Raw genomic sequence first — 19,725 nt, 5'->3', positions numbered from 1 at the left:
CACACACACACACACACACACACACACACACACACACTCACATTTGGCAATCCCTAATTCTATCCCATTTTCACGGCTGCAATTCTGAATTTCAGATGAGCTACCCATCCTGAAGAGGATCTGCCACGTTACTATAATGTACCCTTTCCTTGCTGCGGTAGTTCACAGAAACCACGAGAGAAGGTGAATTTCCTGTCCACGTTCAACAGCCCAGTAGGCCAAGCAAAATAGACATTTCTTTTGTTTAAACAGAGAAGCCAGGTGTGGCAGTATACACCATTAATCACAACAGGCAGATCTCTCTGAATTTGAGGCCAGCCTGATCTACAAAGTGAGTTCCAGGATAGTCAGAGCTATATAATAGAGACACCCTGTTTCTAAAACAACAACAACAACAACAAAATGACAGTAAGTTCACATTCTCAGTATGCACAAGTAGTTTTGGGAAGGAACTGGGGAGATGGCACAGTTGTTTAAGTGCACATAAGGACCTGACTTCTGGTCCCCAACACCCATGGAAGAAACCAAAAAGCCAGGCATGGGGTGTGCTCCTTCTGCATGGGGGTAGAGACAGCAAGAGGATGAACTGTGACTGAAGAGGACAGGACATTGACCTCTGTCCCCCTCCCCATGCATGCACACCTGCAGACACACAGGCACTCACACACACACACACACACACTCAAGGAAAAAGTGATAAATATGTGCATACGTACTCAATATATTCTCGTTTGTTCTCATTGGTTACTGTTATTTCTGACCCATTGGGCTTCAGATCCACTTGGTATGTCTGTGATTAGAGAAAAAGACAACAGTCAATGACATGAAGTTCTTTTAGTTATTATTGATTAACATCTTACTATAAAAAAGAAATGAAGTTCATTTAAAAATATTTCCCAGCAATGGGCTCTGTGTATGGGAAGGTATCTAATGAACTCCTTTAACTGTTCCAAGACCCTATGCATTTAAAGATGTTACCATTAGAGGTAGAATATTTTATGGGTATTCATGAGTTTTAATTATTCTTCATACATTAGCAACAATGGAGAAGACATTTTCATGTGGTATTCATTTATATAAAAAAAGTAACTATGAGCTGGGCAGTGGTAGCTCACACCTGTAATACCAGCACTTGGGAGGCAGAGACAGGTGGATTTCTGAGTTCGAGGCCAGCCTGGTTTACAGAGGGAGCTTCAGGACAGCCAGGGCTACACAGAGAAACCCTGTCTTGAAAAAAAACAAAAAATAATAAAAAAAATCCCAAACAAAAAACCCAAACCATAAAAAAAAAATCAACTAACCAGTCAACCAAAACAAACAAATAAAAACACCCCCAAAGATGGTAAGCCAACCAACCAACCAACTCTAAAAAAAATCATAGTTATGTTCAAGGTGAAAAAAAAATAAACAGCAGAGAATATCCGTCAAGACCACAGAGATCCAAATTCCAATCAACCATCATCATCCCAGAGATGCAAATTCTAGAATTGTGCTTGTTACAAGAAATTAAGTTACATAACGAAGTATGCGTGGAATTTCTTTCAAGAGGCAAAAACATAGGAACTTAAAAACAAAACAAACAAAACTCAACTAATAAATCATCATCATCATCAACAACAAAAACCAAGCAGAAAGAAAGGACAGGACGGAAAGACACACACTTGTTTAGACAGAGGTCATTTGTTAGTTTTATACAAGGTCAGAGGTCAACTCCCCTACCATGTGGGTCTCTAGATCTATAGCCATCTTCTCCTTTTGGTAACAGTTTCTCAGAAATTGTGCCAAAGGAAAAATAACCTATACAGCACACACACACATAAAAATAACCTATACAGCACACACGCACATAAAAGGTTTTAATAACCTATACAGTGCACACACTATACAGTGCACACGCTATACAGCGCACATGCACATAAATGTTTTAATAACCTATACAGCGCACACGCTATACAGTGCACACGCTATACAGCGCACACTCTATACAGCACATACACACATAAAAGGTTTTAATAACCTATACAACGCACATGCTATACAGCACACACGCACATAAAAGGTTTTAATAACCTATACAGCACACATGCACATAAAAATAACATACAGCACACACGCACATAAAAGGTTTTAATAACCTATACAGCACACACACACATATATGTTTTAATAACCTATACAGCACACATGCACATATATGTTTTAATAGCCTATACAGCACATATGCACATATATGTTTTAATAACCTATACAGCACACACGCACATATATGTTTTAATAACCTATACAGCACACACACACATATATGTTTTTCCAGGGCTGTACAGTTGATGTAATATACCAGGACTGTCAGTTTATGTAGTAAATATCAAAACAGACTATGTAACCACCAAAAGGGCAAAAATAAAATATACAGAACATCTAGATGACATTTGTTGTAGTCATTAAAACAGCACAGAATATTTACTTATGCAGGAAGGCTTTTATAGTGCATCTAACTCTACTTCCATAAACAAACACAAGCAAACCTGTAGGCTCGCAGAGACTATTTCAGGAAGATATAAGTAAAAATTTTCACTGTGATTTTTCTTGAGGTGGTGGAACCATGAGAGACATATATTTTTGTACAGTATTTATTATACTGGCTTTATTTTTTATTTTGAATCAATTAAACTGGTAGAAAGAAAGAGAGAAAGAAAGATAGATACTAGACTAGTCACATTAAATAATGGGGCCGTGGCAATAAAGTGGGCATGGGTGGCTCTGCCAACTGGGTCCTCTGTCAGGTGGCCGAGAGCACACATGCACACACAGCAAACATAGGAAAGTACTTCACTGTCCCCTCCCTGAGCCTCTGGACCCCAGCAGCAGCTTCTTAGCTAATGGGGGCATAGCCACCTCCTTCCCGTTTCACTTGTGTTACTGGTCGCCAGGGATGATGTTCTGAGCACTTCTAGGGTCCCATTACAACACAAAGTCTAACTGGACAGTGAGACACAGTAACTCCATGCCAGGAGGCATGTCCCTATTACCTAGGGAATGGTACTGGTCCCACCCTAGGAAAGTGGCTGACTTTTGGCATTTGGGGGCCATGGGCTGATCTTGAGTCAGAATGAGCTGCAGAGGTCAATTTAATCTGCAGAGGGCCAGTAGAGGTGAAACACAGGTATTACCTGCCAAGGCCTACAGTTAATTAGGTGACAACTACATTTGGGTGTGTACTGGGTACCAGGCCCTCTATCTGCTCAGGAGGCATGCAGTGGGCATATATATTATGTGCAGCGCATGTAAGACGCCAAGGCCAGGAGCTTCAGGCCACTTATGGTATACAGACAGCCTATGACAAGGAGGAGGTTAGGAAAGGCGATAAGACAGAGAGAATGCACGGGTCTGGAGAAGGCACATGGTATTGGCAATACCTGGGCACCAAGACACACAAATGGACATGCTAAGAGGGCCGTTATATGTAAAGCTGAGGGGACAGTGTGTCAGATGACAAGGTGAGGACTGGGTAGTATGAGGCTGTAAGGGGTCATGACCTTTACAAGTTGTAAGGGCACCGAAGGTGACAGGAAGCTCTCATGCATTTCAGGAACATCACAGATGGAAACACTGGCGCGGGGGGAGGGGGTGGACGGGGCAGTGGAGAGAGGTTTGGGATAAGGAATGAAATAGGAATGGAAAGAATGGCCGAAAGCTGATGGAACACCAGAGCTATAAAGCAAGGCTGGTAAAGACCAGAGAGGGTAACAAGGAGGGGAAAATCACAGAGGTGAGAGTCGCTAGGACACACGGACACCACCAGAAACATGGCGCCTCAAAATCACACCTTCCCTTAACCACTGAGGAGCGAGAGCTGTGGAGACAGACAGGAGACAAAGGCTACACTGCTAGGAGCCTGGGCTCTTCAGGAGGAGCCGTAAGGGGGTGGCTGAACAGAGCACGACTGGAGAAGATGTAGGTCACAGACGTGGGACAGTGGTGGAGCTGCAAATGGGATGAGGTCATATGGGTGGAGTGGGTGGGGCCAGGAAGGGGCAGGTGAGGCTCAGTGGTAGGACAGCCCTGTAAGCAGAGCCACAAGAGAAAGCATGGATGCCTGGTGCCCAGAGGGCGTGCAGAGGATCAGAGGAGTCAGCAGGACTGGGAGGAGCCGGGAAGGCCTCTTGCTCAGAGGTGGAGGAGCAAGACAAGCCTTCTCCCTGCCCTGTGACAAGGTCACCAGTCAGTAAGCAATGTCTGTGGGGTTCTCAAGCATGAAGCATCAACGCAGGGTGTGACAAGGGCAGGGATGACTAGTGAGGTGTCACACAGTGTCAAAAGGTTCCTTTTCTCTGGGGCCTGACATAGTTCTATGACCTCTCCAACACTGCGAAGGAAGGACAACAGAGTCCTGCAGGACTTCCCACTGCCAGTGCTTGGGGCTGGCTTCCTGCTCCGACACACGGAATGTGCGTGAACATGTAGCTTGGACAGTTACACGATCACATCATCAATCTGCAAGCCCCACACCCCAGATTCACTCATTGCTTCCGCTTCACTGCAGCCGCGTTTTTTTCCCCTCTGGGATCCTCTAAGATTTCTCTAACCTGGGAGGCCAGGATGTAGTGGGTGGGCCTGATGCTGCTTGTATGCTAATGCTAATATTGGGCCCCCAAGACTGGTTGTCCCAGAAAGGAGAGAGCCCACACGTAGACTCTAAGTGACCCTCCCCTATGTGATTTCTGATTGATAAATAAAGATGCCAACAGCCAATAGCTGGGCAGAAGAGATATGGGTGGGGTTTAGGGCTCCTGGGTTTGGGGTCAGAGGAGAACCACAAGGAGAAGAAGAAGGTGCAGGAGGAAGAAGGAGAAGCCACGATGGGTCAGCTGAACCATAAAAGCAGGGCCCTAAGGGCTGGCCAATGGAAGTTAAGAGCATCCCAGATGAAACATAGTAAGCAATAACTCGGGGTTATTGATAGGAAAGTAGATTCTAATAGCATAGAGGGTACATAGCTGCCCAGCTCTTGGGCTGTTTAAAGCTTATTGTAAGTATAAAGGTTGTGTGTGTCCTTTACCCAGGAACTAAAAGATCAAAGGCAGGGTAGAAACCCCCGAACCGGGATTAAATAATTTCTACAACACCAGGGAGCCGAACTCCCGACTTGACCTCTCAGTCCGAGCCACAGACACCTGTCTCTGTGATGGAGCACAGTCCCAATCCTCCCTCGAGCCATGCAGATCAAGTCAGTTTCCACTGTGAGCCCTCCTCAGTTCACCTCAAGGCCGTGCAGAGATGGGAATCATTCTCTGGGCTTTGGTGTAGACGTACACTACCTTGAAGATACCTCCCAAGACATCCTGTTACTAGGGGACAACCAACCCCAAGTTCCTGTACTTAGGATGAACACATCCTTCTGTGATCACAAAGATCCCAGCCAGGTGACGTCCACTCTGGAAGTAACTATGATGAATCCACACTGACTGATGATATAGGGAAGAACAGCAAGACGAAACAAAACAACCCTGAGCGTGGAAGAGCCACATCATCATAACCAAAACAACCCTGAGAGTGGAAGAGCCACATCCTCATAACCACAGAGCCATAAAGTAGAGGATGAGGTCCCAGTGTCCTGGCTCATCACCGGTACCTGGCCATACGTGGACACTGCTAGCTTTCTGAAGAACCTCCATTCCGAATGCAAAGTTAAAAAGGCCTGGCTGACTTTTAGAATCAGGGGTGCTGGTTGAGACCCCAGCAGGGTTTAGAACTTCTTAGCTTTGCAGGGAAACAGGAAACCCGTGATAGAGAATCTGGCGTCCTGGCCGGCCAGGCAAAGGCTGCTCACGGTGGTGCTAACAGCTGAAAGTCTGTGTGGCTGTTTCTAACTGTCCAGCCATGCCGTGGTATAAACCACGGCCAAGAAAGACGAGCCACAGGAGCGGGACCCACATACCTGCCCAAAGTTCTCTTCGTCTATGCAGAACATGAGGTCAAGTTCCGTGGGGTCGTTTTCTAAGATCCACTTCAAAGAGTTGTAGTACTCGCTGTCCTACAGGAATGACACAGAGAGGAAATGTGAGTATTTCAAAACACAGACTCGTCTGGCTCCTTTATTAATAAATTCGTTCTAATTCCATATGCTATGCTCAAGGGTGATGCTACTCACGGAGCTCACTCTAACAAAACCACTTCCTGCTTATTTACTTAAAGATTTTTTTGTGTCCTTGTACATGTGTGTGCACACATGTGTTCGGGTCAGAGCCTCAGGAGCTGGTGTTATAGACAGCTGATTGTTGGCCATGCTGGGTCCCCTACAAGAGCAGCATGCACGGAGTCATCTCTATAGCCCCATCTTCCCACTAATGTAAAACACAAGGCCCGTGGACAGTGACAGTAATTGTGACTTCCCTTGTTCTCTACGGTGAAGGCCACCTGCTTGGGAGGGGAGTTAGAGTGGCTAGACAGTTCTGGGGTCTTGTTTGGGAGCTCCACAGTGGTCCCCAACTCCTCTTCCTGACCCAGCATCTAGGAGTTGGGATTATAGCCTGGCTACATTGTTTGTGGCCACAGCAAGCCTGTCTCAGGCCCACACAGAAGTTAAACCACTGACTTCCTGTCTTCTGAGAGTGAGAATATCAGAAACCACTCAGGACTGTGTTCTAACTAAACACTGTACATTTTTGTGTTCTGTCCTTTCCTGTTAGTATTCTTGGCCCGTTAATTTAAGCCAAAAAGCTGAGCTGTGTTTTAGAAAACAGTAGCAGTGAGGCTATCAGGTTCCTTCTGCTCATGCCCAAAGTCTCCATTGCTAGGAACATGACAGGCTCAGAGGAGACCGAAAATCATATGCACATCACATTTAAAACACTAACACTCTGCTGAGAGAGCAGAGATGGCTCAGCAGTTAAGAATGTGGACTGCTCTTTGGGAGATCCAAGTTTGATCCCTGACACCCACACTGGGTAGCTCACAAACACCTGTAACTCCAGCACCAGGGGAACTCTGATGCCTCTGGCCATTATGGGCACCGACACTCATTTGAATGTACCACTCCCCTAATACATATTAATTAAAATAACAAAATAATAACAAACTCCCCCAAACACTAGTGGCCGATAGGAACCACGGACTTAGGCGTTAAGAACCGTTTCTGGAGCAGCACAATGCTGAACACCTAGAGTTCTAACACTTGAGTAGAGGCCGGAGGATTGTATGTTCTAAGCCAACCTAGACTACATATACAGTGATAATCCTCTCTCAACCCCGTCCTTCACTGGGGGTTGGGAGCACCCAGAAGCAATTTCTGTGCTCCTTGCCTCCTCAGGATAGTACAGCAGAAGCAGAAAGCATTGACAAAGGGGAGGTTCAAAGGGAAACTGAGACTATAGAGCTGAGACTACAGACGCTAGCCAGTTTGCAGAGGTCACAGAGGTCCAGAGTCCAACAGTCGCCTCTCCTCTCCTGTGGTGGTGAGCAGAATCACGGGATGAACTCTAGCTGGCATCACAGCCATCGCTCACATTCACAACTCTGCCCAAGACATACACAGTCCATGTGCCAGCGAGGCCGAGGGACGCAAGTAACCACATGAAACAGAGCCATAATTCTTCCACAAGGACAAAAATGCACCTAGCGTGTACAGGCCAGTGTGCACGTGTATGCGTGTACATGTGCACACACATACAAACCCATACAGATGCACACACACATATATGCACATACACACATACATACACACACATACACACATACATATACACACATACATACATATACACACAGACACACATGCACACAGACACACATGCACACAGACACACATGCACACATATACATGCACACAGACACATATAAACACGCATACATACACACACATATACAGGCACACACACACACACACACACACACACACACACACACACGCTACAGAGTATACATAAATAAAGCCAGACATGAAAGAGTCCTCTGAAAAGAAGGGCATGTTTTGTTTTGTAGCAGATTTTTCCTGTCCAAGGACAGCCAGTCCAGGTAAGGGGCAAGCTCCGTGCCGTGTGAGCGCCAGCCTGCCTAAGCACTCGGGTCCCACACTCCCATTCTACAGCCATCACTAATTCCTGTCTCGAGATGACCATGTCTAGAAGACTATTTTTTGGCCTCGCCTCTACCACTTCTATGAAGGCATAAAACAGGAGGTGGAATCTCGTCACATTTCAGATGGAGAACAAGGTACAAGGCTTCATTCAGGTGTCCCTTGGCTTTAATCTGCTCATCAAGTCTCAGCTGGTTAAGCAGTAGGAATTGAGCCTTAGGCGTACCTACCTTAAGTACCATGTTTTTTTCAGAAACCAACCGTAATTTGCTTATTACAGAAATCAGGGAGAGCAATTAACTTTCAAGCAAGCAATTCCTCCCTCTTGTTCCTGCGGAGTGACTGTACCTATAACAACAGCTGTGACTGCAAACACCGTGCATAGGGTGAGGACAGCTTGTGACGGTTACGGGATGCACTGCTTTTACTCACCACAGACTCCATGTCATTCAGAGTTATCTGCTTCCCCAGCATCATCTTGTAGAATGGCCGAATGAAGAATCCTGAAATACAGCGAAAACTTGGTGAAGTTTTAAGTCCCTGATACTCCTATGCATCTTTGAATGAAATTAGAGAATGAACTGCTTTCCATATAAATGGGACATCCTGACTGAATGACCAAGGACCTTTTGCAGTAACCCATGAGCATGTGAGGAGGGAACAGTGGTTAGTTTTTGCTGTTACCCTGAGAGAATCTACGACCACTCAGAAAGAAGGTCTCCAGGAAGAGTTATCTCCATCATTTTAGGTTGGGGGCTTATCTGTAACATGTCTCAACTGTAGGAAGATCTAGCCCATTACTGGCGGCATCATTCCCTAGAAAAGCATCCTGATCATGCTGAGGGAAGAATGTGCGTATTCTCTCTATGCTCTATGTGTAGATAACATGACCAACTGCTTGGGTTCCTGCCTTGACTTCTCCTAACGATGAAAAGTAACTTGGAACTCTAATCTGAAAAGACCCCTCTCTCCCCAAGTTGTTTTTTGTAAAAGTATTTTATCCTAACAGAAATGAAACTGAGGAAAAGGGTCTAGGAAGCAGTAGAGGGTAGGTAGGGAGAAGGACACTTGTACTGAGGTGACTCAATAGCAGACGAAAAGGGCCTCCAGGTGGCAACAAACAAGCCCTGGGCCCAGCCAGAGCCTGTGATAACAAGGCTTATAGGAAGAACCTGTGTTGGCAGAGGACTGTTATGCAAGTACAGTGTCTCAGGAAGGCTGGACCAAAGAGAAGACTTCTCCCAGGGCAGTGCTGAGTCAACGGAGCCAGGCAAGCTCTGCATGCATTTCAGTGCCAGTTCCTGGACATTAGTGTTGACAGAGGCTCCTGTGCAGGCTTGGGCAATTGTCCGCAAGGGCTGCCAAAGGCACAGGGAAGCCATGGCAGAGAAGACTCCCCCACCGGGTAGATGTCTTTTTGGAAGCCCATCCACAGGAAGGCAGCGGCACCTTTGTCTCCAGAGGTGGGGTCTCAGAGCCCTGCAGGACAGGGCATCTTCTTTTTGGCTTAGTGTCATCCCAGGGCCACAGATGGCACCTGAGTGTCTAGTGAGGTGAAGGTATGAAGCTGACCACGGGGGCTGAGTGTGCTCTGCCAACAGGGCATTCCTACGCTGAGAAACTGAAGACCTCGGACTCCTGACATGCATGTGCTCGTTTGTGGGAGCCACCTCAGTCACCTCGGGTCCCTATCTACCTTTGCCTCTCTCTGTTTTTCCCTCTGCAGGGCTTCGTGCTGGCTAGTCCAGGTTCCTCTAAAACGAACCTGGCTTCTGACGCTTCCAGGACACTCAGTCCACGGTAGAGTGCTTCTGTGCCTCCTCCTGCCAAAGCAGGGAACAAGACCAATGTGTCCCTGCTGTTTGTCTTTTTCTCCCTTCTAATTCTCTTTCCTTTTCTTCATTAAATATGATGGAGGTCAGGACCATATTTTACACATATCTATATTCCCCAACTGCAGCTAACAGTGTCTTCTTGCTTGGTGGAAGATAAATGAGCTGACCTTCTCAGAAGGTAGAAGGGGGCTGACAGACTGACATAAGCAAAGGAGGGACCTGAAGTAAAAAATGGGCTGCATCACACAATGGACAGAGTCAGAAAGACGTGCTTGCTGCATACATGCACACAGGGGACAAGGGTCAGAAAGGAGCACTTACTGTGTACATACACACATGAACAGAGTCAGAGAGAAGTGCTTACTGTGTACGCACATGAACAGAAACTCAGAAGCAAGTACCAACTGCACACACACTTGAAGAGTGAACCAAAAAGGAGCATGTGCCTTCTCCGTCCAGGGACAGATAAAGTCAGAAACAGTGTCCACCCGCCCCTTGCAAAATAAAATATTGATAATGGAGGATCACAATTAGCTAGCCATTAATAGTACAAATACGCTGAAAGAAAAGTCTGGAGGGTCCATCAATTATTTACTGGAGTAGCTCAAGCTCTGTAAAGGCAATTCACCACATTCCCTTGCAAATTGCCCTCTTTGCCATAACTGAAATGCTCCCTTCACCCATTTTACACCCATGTTGAAAATTTTTTCCGATGATTTTATCCCCACTGATGATTTCTGTAGTGTCCTCTCATGAAAGGGCAGTGCTTTTGAAACTGCCAAGACCACCAGAAACCTGTCTGACAGGCTTTGGTCCACCCAGGTGGAGGTCTGAGGCCTCGCTTCTCATGCCCTGGAGATCTGCATTTCCTCTCAAGAAAGACACAGCTAATTTGCTCTGTCTTCTTCAGAAGACACTCCAGGGTTGAGGCCGGGCTGAGTGATGTTACTTTGAAATCATTAAAAACTGATTTTGGGGGGCGGGGGGATGGAGCAATACTAGGCTGCTGACGGATGAGATCATTTTAATTAACTTTACAATGAAAATTTCCATCTGTCACTGGATCTAGCTCTCACCAGAGGAAAGGTGTCCTAAAAAACTCATGGAACAACTTGTTCTTCACATTTAGCTTCACAAATACGAGCACAGACACATGCGTTGTCTTCAGTGCTCAGGACTGTATCAGAAGACCACTATTGGGGCGTGGGGGGGATGGCAAACAGCATACTGTAGGCTGGGGTTCTCTGAGTGAGTGAGGGAGACACTGGGTTCAATCTCCAGAGGAAAATCAGTTACGGAAAACCAGTGACTATCCACATGTGGGCTCAGACACTGGATTGCAGACCCACAAATGGAACTACCTTGCTTTTATTACCATAAGAATTTGGAGTAACATACCATCTAAGAGTTTCCCATGAAACACCGCCAGGCCAGCCACTCTTCCGATGAAGGTGAAGTAGGACAAATGGTCTTCATTGCAGAGGCCTGAGTTGGGGTTGATCTGAAGTGTGTAGTTGTCCCTTTGGGGAGGAAAAGAGAAAGGCCCAGTCACGCTTAAACGAAAGGAATCCAAGAAGCTGAACTCCCCTCTGCCACCCATTGCTTCATTTTACAGTGCTCAGGCAACCTTGGGGACTTCTTGGCAACCGACATGAGCTAGGGGATGCAACCCATCAGTCAGCCACACCTTTCTGTAACAGACAATTGCGGGTTACTGGAGCGGGTAAGCTATGGACACTGCTTACGGTCGGCTAATTTTTATCTATAGACCTGTCAGTTTTAGGGATGACTGCTCAGTCATAAAGCACTTGCCTTGCAAACCTGGGGCTTTCTGTTTGATCCTCAGAACACCATTTTTAAAAGCTGAGTGTGACAGCTTACATTTGTAATTCCAGGGCTCAGGAAGCTGAAACAGAGGGAATCCCTGGAGGCTTTCTGGCTGGCTAGCTACCTGGCAAGTTCCAGGCCAGTGAGAGACTGTTTTAAAAACAAGGGGAGGGTGCCTGTAGTTGTTCTTTGGCCCTCATATGTATGCATTCGCACTTACAAACATGCACGCGGACATACGTACAGACATGTACACAATGTCAACTTCAAGCGGGTCAACCAGATATCTTGGGAAGAAGGGAGCCCTCACAGTGGTGAAGGGTGTGCCAAGATTCTCAAGCACGTCATATCTGTAGATGGTTTCTGTGATCAAAAGTTAATTTCTCTGAGAGGCTTTTGATTTGGGAGTTTTCCCTAAAGGTCCAACTCTTGGTTTACCTGATCTCAAGAGCCCTGGGAAAAGCCCTGCATCCACAATGCAATCTCCAGAGCACACTCAGTGGCCTCCATTGGTCTTACAATCGTGAAGACAAGGGGCTTTCAACTCGGTAGCAGAGAGTGATTTAGGAGGTGTCTAGGAGACGTAGCGAGAGGTATAGATCTTGGCTCCTACTCTTTCTACCTCAGTAGCGTGGACTCTCTCAGAAGCCTCACTAAGAACCTCAACTAACCAAGGCAATCTGTGGCTAGATCAACTAAAGACTGTCCTGAGACAGTCTTCTAAACGGGCTGTAAGATACAGGTACCAGGAGGAAGATGTAGTAGAAGCCACATCAATTGCCATCTACTCTGGAGCAATGCTAAGTAAATGTCTTTTTTTGCCAAGATCAACTATTCTATTGGGAGTTCAAGATCAGCTTTGTACTCTCAAACATTCTCGGCCTGGAGACAACAGGAGCCAAATGTTTGCTGAGAAAACAATTCAGTCTGCCCCAGTTCCCTTGCTGGACAATGAGGAAATCCCCTGTAAGGCACAGCCTGGTTCTTCTACTACGGGACCAGGGTATGCGCCTTTGTATTCCAAGCATGGATCTTCAAAATCCTCATGACTTGTCTTCTAAGTAGTATGACTTCAGGAATGACTCTTGCTCATATGCCTCTGGATTCTGTCACTAATCAACCTTTCCCTTATATCAGAATGGCTCTAGAGTGAAAACTGCCTTGCTCTCTCTGTAATTACCTAACATAATTTGAGTTTCATTTCTGTGAGCCAAACTGAAAAGAATCAGTTTCAGGCGTTCACAGTGTACAGTGCTTCACCATGTTGGATCAGAACTAGTTAGGGTGGTAGGGTAGGGAGGGACTAAAATCTCAAATAGGTGAGTTACTTGTCTTTTAATTATGTGTTAAATTCCTTAAGAAGAAAGGTATCCCAGCTGCAGGGAGGGGCACGCAGTGCAAACGTCTTCCATGTGCAAATGTCTTCCATGCACTTACGTGGCAGAGTACTCGAAGAGGCCATAGTAGGGGTTAAACATCTCTTTGGACAGTAAGAAGAACCATTCTCTGGCCACGCCCCCATAGTCCAGGCCTTTCTCTGACTCAAACTCAATCCACAGCCTAGCCTTTAAGACGTCTGGTCTCTTCACAGACATGATCCTCCGATAGGACTCTTCAAATATGTTGTTTCTGTGAAGTTTCATTTCAAACCTGTTTGGAATATCGGCCTAGATGAAAGATGAAAAGACAAGTTCATGATCATACGGTACACCACACACACACACACACACACACACACACACACACACACACCCCTGCCTTAGAGGAAAATAGCCAAAGGGTAGAAGCAATGGTGGCCTTCAGATAAATGTGCAGTGACAACTGGCACCCCTGAGAACCTCCCCTTTACAGGTGTGTCCTCTCACAGAAGAAGAACCTCCCCATGTCAAGATGGGACACAGAGAAGCAGCCATTCAGAGCTGCTCGGGCCAAATCACCCACATAATCTTCGGGAGAACATGTGCTGAGCCCAGAAACCAATCCTGACCACTATGGAGACATGAGCACTTCCCCCACAGGTATCTTGGAATACTGATTTAGTCAAAGGAAGAGAGAAGACCTAATCCCATTTAATCAAACCGTTATAACCTCCAGGCAAGCTGCAACCAGTCTTATCTCTGGTAGGAACTGCAGCTGGAAGATGCAAGGCATGCTGCTGGGCTGGTGAGATGGCTCAGCGACCGCTCTTCCGAAGGTCACGAGAGTTCAAATCCCAGCAACCACATGGTGGCTCACAACCACCCATCATGAGTTCTGATTCCCTCTTCTGGTGTGTCTGAAGACAGCTACAGTGTACTTATGTATAATAATAAATAAATCTTTAAAAAAAAAAAAAGGCATGCTGCTGCCTGCAAGTTCATAGTGCTGTCATTGGGAGTGGGGCCCAGCATCCTACTAAGTTTGGGCGAAACATCCATGAACTCAAAGTTGGTTGAATGTAACCCCAGCACTTAAGTGAGGTGTGGAAACAGCCTTCCGGAAGGAAGAACGAGGTTCAGGCAAGCCTTGCCCTACACGGACAATAGCCATGAGGTTGCTTGTCACTGGAGGACACAAGGCTAACTCACAAAGAAACACTACTGTATGTGCCAACGTGAGCTGCTAGGGCAAAAAGTCTCTAGTTATGAATGAAGCACTTGAGTCACAACCATGGGACAGATGGCGGATTCTGAGTGACAGTAGAAGTGGCCAGTGCTTCTTTACCACAGGACAAAGCTCAGACCTAGAATGTCAACTGGGAGGGAGCAGACACAGGGTGGCAGCCTTAGCCAAGGGAAGAGTTATATTTGGGGCTCATACTCTCCTTGGCCAGAGGCATCAAGTTTCCGAGCAAAATGAGAGCAAAACTAAGATCCACACCAGAGGTGATGAACACAGAAGCATAAAGGTGGGGGTGGGGAGGCATGCACTATGTAGTAAGCATAGTGTCAACTCAGCGCTCCCTGTATAAACCTTCCAGGGTCTCTTGATTGTAAAATGTTAGTGGTGGTGGTGATGATGATGATGATATTGATGATGATGATGATGATAATCACACTTGGGCTCAACACTACCAAGTAATATAATTTTACATTGTAAACTTCATGTTGAAATATGTATGTTAGTTATATAGTTAAAATTGCACCTCAGATATAAAGAGATGGGTGGGCCAAAGGGCATTGAGAAAGGAAGCATACACATACACACAGACACACACACACATACACACACACACACACACACACACACACACACACACGTCACAGGCGTGCTGTTCTCAGGGAGGTAACAAGAGATGGGGACACGCTAAAACACAGAGCTTTCGGAAGACTTCACTACTCACAGGTTTCTTTAATTTCTTCCTAAAGTAGTCATACTTCTGCTTAAATTCTCTGGAGTATGGAACAGCCTGCAAGAGAAATTCATACACACAGATAATGTAAGCATATGCCTGAAATTTTATGTGTAGGGAGCCAATGTTGGCAACGTTTCATAGATCGCAAACCTTAAATACTCATATTCTGTATTTTCTACAAAAAACTGGCATAATGTCTGCATAGGAAGGGGCTGAGTCTCAGATGTGATGAGAGCTATGACAGCGGACTTGTAGCCAAGGAAACTTAGGATTGCACTGCACAAACTAGATACCTGTTCTATATGAATTTTGCCAGAGTATGAGTCAAGGGAATATACAGAGATATATAGATACAAAGCATCTTTTATATGCATATCACTTTCCCCCTTCTGGAGGTAAGTGTTATTGGATATGTCACTTTAACATACAACCCCAAAGTGATATAGACTGTTCATTTAAAAAGTCTTTGTGGGAAGCCATGCATATGACTCATGCTACTGGTTTATGACTCAGGAGGATGCAGAGGCAAGACAATTGTGAGTTCAAAACAATCCTGGACTATGTATCAAGATGCTGTCTCAAAACATCAAGCAATGGGGGCATGATCCATCCCTAGCACCACAAACTAACAGCACCAATGCAACACAAATGAACTTGTGGAGAAATACCATAAACAGAGAGGGCAGTAGACCGATCGCCTCTTTTGAGGCATGGAAATCTGAGTAGATGGCACTTTTGAAAAGAGTCAGACTGAGGAGTCACAAAGTTTGCCTTTTACTTGGTGTCCTGGTTGGCTTAGCTGTCCACTTGGGTAATTTCCTAAATCAGATTGGTGCATGTGTGCCTAGGGATTGTCGCGGTTGTTGGTTTTTATAGGAGAGCTTAGTTCACTGAGTGGCACCATTCCCAGGGAAGGTGATTCTGGTTTGTATGGGGAAGCTAGCTAAGCATGAGTCTGTGTGAGCCAGCAAGCAGCATCTCATGGTTGGAAGTACTGCTGTATGGAATGGCAAGCAGGCTTGCCCTCAAGTCCCTGCCTTCACTTGAGGACTGTAACCTGAACTGTAAGTTCCTCCGGGTGGCTTTGAGTCAAGTTATTTATCACTGTAAAAGAAATGAAACTAGAATACTTATGCAAGAATTCCTTTTAAACTCAAACAACTTCTCTTAAAAAAAAAAAAAAAAAAAAAAAGGCCCACTGGGGTGGGCTCAGGGTCTTAGTCAGATACAACTCTCAAAAAGTTTTGATATCCTATCTAGGTGACACATGAGAGGCTGAGGCAAAGGATCATGAATTTGAAACCAACCTGGGCCACATAATAAGACCCTAACTCAGAAGTAAACAACACATCGAAAGTTCTTGTATGTCTTGTATGTTCCAGTAAGTATGTGGCAAGGTAATATTTGAATGTGGTTATTTAAGTCACTTTTATAAGCTGCATTATATGAAGTAACTTAGAGTCTAACCACTGCCTGGAGGTGACTGTAAATGTCTATGATTCTTTTACGAACCAAAGTGGACGGATGTTGTATACAATACAATGATTGTATCAGCAACTGCCTCAGACAGAGCAACTCATTGCCTTTTAGCAAACTTATGAACTTGGGCATGGTGTACCCAACCCTCAGCAAAGCATCCCCAGATCCCAGCACCTTTTGTCATGCCTCGTTTTCACTAAGAGACAGAGCTAAGAACAAAACCTCTGTCCTTTCCATTCTGTTTGAAGGCATGGTCACACATAGAGCTGACAGCCCCCTCCTCCCCAAAAAAAACCAACCCTATTCGTTATAGAAAAGTTCAAGTCATTTGTTTTGAATACAAGAGCAATGAAGACATTCTACTCATACATGATGCTTAAGAACATTCTAAAGACAATTCACAAGGCCTGTGGTCATCCTTCTGTCTGCAGGCCTGTCTTCACATGGGTTTGTGCTGAGCCTGAGAGCTGACCACACTGCCCATGCATCTTAGACAGAGTTGTATCTGAGGAAGTCATGTATGATTTCCAACACGTGCTAGTACATAGGCAGCCACCAGCAGAAGTACAAGAACAGTGGATTCTAACACGGAATAAGGTGACGTCATCACAGTCTCTGTTCTATCTATCAGCACTACATTCCGTCACAAACATCTTCTTCACATCCAGATGTGCTGACCTTCTCTTTCTGGTGGCTCACTCACCTATCAGCAAGTATTCTTGAGGTTCTCTCCGCCTGGCACTTTAAGTGCTTAAAAAAATGACAACATAAGACAAAGTCCTTTCCCAGTTCCCTCCTGGAGCTCATGCTGGTGGAGGGCCACGGGTAGAAGAAAAGTAGGTAATTAGAAAGGCGAGCCAGGAAATCAGCTTACATACCCTCCTGACACAGATGGAGAAATGGATGCACGCATGCAGGTATGCAAATGTCAGGATGAAAACCACTACTTTGTACAATTAATGTCAAAAAAAAAAAAAGGGATAGAGAGAGGTAGGAGTTAAAAAGAGGAAAGCTGACAGAGTTTGGGGGGCTAATTTTGTGGGAGCCTAGGGAAGGCAGCTCTGAGGTACCTCTGAGCAGAAACTAGAGAGATGGATGAAACAGATGGGGAACAGTGACCATCAAGCCCCGAGGAAGAAAAACATTTGGACAACACTGTCCATCAGATTTACTGTGACTGAGATGGGGGGTGGAGTTGTGGGGGAGACAGGGGCGCCACTCATCCCCCATTTTCTCATGCCAGCTTAGACAGACTCTCTCAGCAGCTGGCGTCACGACATGTCCTCGTCACTGAAAACCTTTTTCCTCATTTACGTAAGAGGAGTCTGACTTGGAACACTGCCTCCCCTATCATATGGTGACTCCATTTAAATTCTTTCATGTGTATGTATTTTTGGAAGCCTCTACAGTAGTAGGTTTCCATACGGTTTTTCAAAGACTCTTTAGTCTCTCTCCACACTTCCCCCCTGTGCCCTGCTCTTTCTCCTCCTCCCTCACTCTATCCTATTCTAGTTTCCCCTTTCTTGTGGGATCTTTTCTTTCCTGTCCTGTTTCTGGGTTTTTAACCTCTACGGTTATTTCGATCGAACACACACACTGTAAGTGTAAAAGCTAAGACCCACAGACTAAGATTCCATGCCGTTAGCTTTGGGGTCTGGGTTGCCTCAGGATGAATGGCCCTAGCTCCATTCGCCTACTTGTAAATTCTTATTTTTCTTAACAGCTGTGCAATATTCCGCCGTGTGGACCACATTTTCATTAGTCATTCACCAGTCGATGGACATCTTGGTTGCTGCCAATGTCTGGCTGCTATCAACATGGATGAACAAGTGTCTCTATAGTAAGAGGCAGAGTCCTTTGGGTCTATGCCCAAGAGTGAGACAGGTGGATCTGGAGGTAGATCAATTCTCAGCTTCCTGAGAGACTCCCACACTGATTTCATAGCAACTGTACAAGGTGGCAGTCTTAAGGGCAATGGATGAGTGCTCCCCTTTTTCCACAGCCTCACCCACACAAGCTGTCATTTATTTTACTGATCTTGGTAAGATGAAATCTAAAAGTAGTTTTAACTTACTTTTTCCTTAGAGCTAAGAATGTCAAATGCTTAAGTGTTTCTCAGGCATTTGTGCTTCGGTTATTTGTTTTTTAGACCAAGTGGAACCTTCAGTGCTAGAAATGGGTTTTATCTGTTGAGTCATTGGCCTAAGGGGTCTCAAGGACAGACGTAAGCTGTAAGAGTCCTAAGCTTAGAGCTGAGGGTATAGTAAAACTAACCTCAGGCCCAGTGGACCTACAAGGAACCTTATCTCTATCCAGAGACGGAAGTGGAGGCACTCGAAAGGAAACAGTGGAACGAATTCATGCTTCATGCTTGTATTCAGGTGGGTCTGAGATATAGTTACTGTAATCAGGTGGCATAAATCCAGGCCAAGAAGTGACTGTAAATGGTAACCAGGACCTTAAAAAGCCCCAGAAGGGGGGAAAAGAGGGCATGTGCCTGCATGCATACACACACGTGCACACACATTCATAAACACACATACCACAGTCACCCAAATAATACACAATTGTTTTGAAAATAAAGACATAATAAGTAGGGAGATTGAGTACCCCAGGAACCAGGGACAACAGAGTACCCAGAGAGAGGGTGTTCAGTAGGTATTCTTTTTATCGTTAAAATATAAAAGGCAATGTAGAAGTAAAAAGACAAAGCAACATTTATGAGACCCCAAAGGACTTTGAGCAATTAAACACACTCACTTCACAGGCACAATGGATACATAAAACATTTACAAAAACCTTGAGAGGTAATTAACTAGAAGAATCAAGTAACAACTCAAAGTGAGCCAAAGAGGGAGGGAGGAGAGGCCTAAGAGAAGAGAACAAAGACGGAGCGGAGCCTTGCAAAGGCTCAGGCCGGAGTAAGGACGGGGAAGGCAGTATGGGAACAGGTGGCTGAGGGTTTGCCAGGACAGAGGACAGACCTAATGCACCCCTGCCCATAGATGATCCTGCATCTAAGATGAGCTCCACAAAGGGAAATCCACAATCCAATCTGTGACAGTGAGCTGGAGGAATATCAACAGTAAAGAGAAAATTTAAAAAAATCACTAGAGAGAAATATTTGTCCTCCAAGAAATGGCAATCATGTTGGGAGCAAATTTTTTTTTTTTTTT

The 19,725-nt window shown here is 45.4% G+C and overlaps 1 protein-coding gene across 10 annotated transcripts in view; it reads right to left on the bottom strand.

Moving 5' to 3' along the window:
• Nedd4l (NEDD4 like E3 ubiquitin protein ligase) overlaps positions 1-19,725 on the bottom strand; it is a 341,716-nt gene that overhangs the window by 9,404 nt on the left and 312,587 nt on the right. For all 10 annotated transcript variants that reach the window (XM_031365878.1, XM_031365882.1, XM_031365880.1 and 7 more), the window contains 6 exons: positions 15,059-15,124; positions 13,174-13,403; positions 11,308-11,429; positions 8,507-8,577; positions 5,939-6,034; positions 717-790 (listed from right to left, as the gene is read on the bottom strand). In XM_031365878.1, the coding sequence (XP_031221738.1) occupies positions 717-790; positions 5,939-6,034; positions 8,507-8,577; positions 11,308-11,429; positions 13,174-13,403; positions 15,059-15,124 (659 nt within the window). The remainder of the gene's footprint in view (positions 1-716; positions 791-5,938; positions 6,035-8,506; positions 8,578-11,307; positions 11,430-13,173; positions 13,404-15,058; positions 15,125-19,725) is intronic.

This window comes from Mastomys coucha, unplaced genomic scaffold (genome assembly GCF_008632895.1).
Source record: "Mastomys coucha isolate ucsf_1 unplaced genomic scaffold, UCSF_Mcou_1 pScaffold13, whole genome shotgun sequence".
Classification (NCBI taxonomy): domain Eukaryota; kingdom Metazoa; phylum Chordata; class Mammalia; order Rodentia; family Muridae; genus Mastomys; species Mastomys coucha.
The sequence above is the reverse complement of the archived record's forward strand: the minus strand, read 5'-3'. Positions and strand labels throughout refer to the sequence as shown.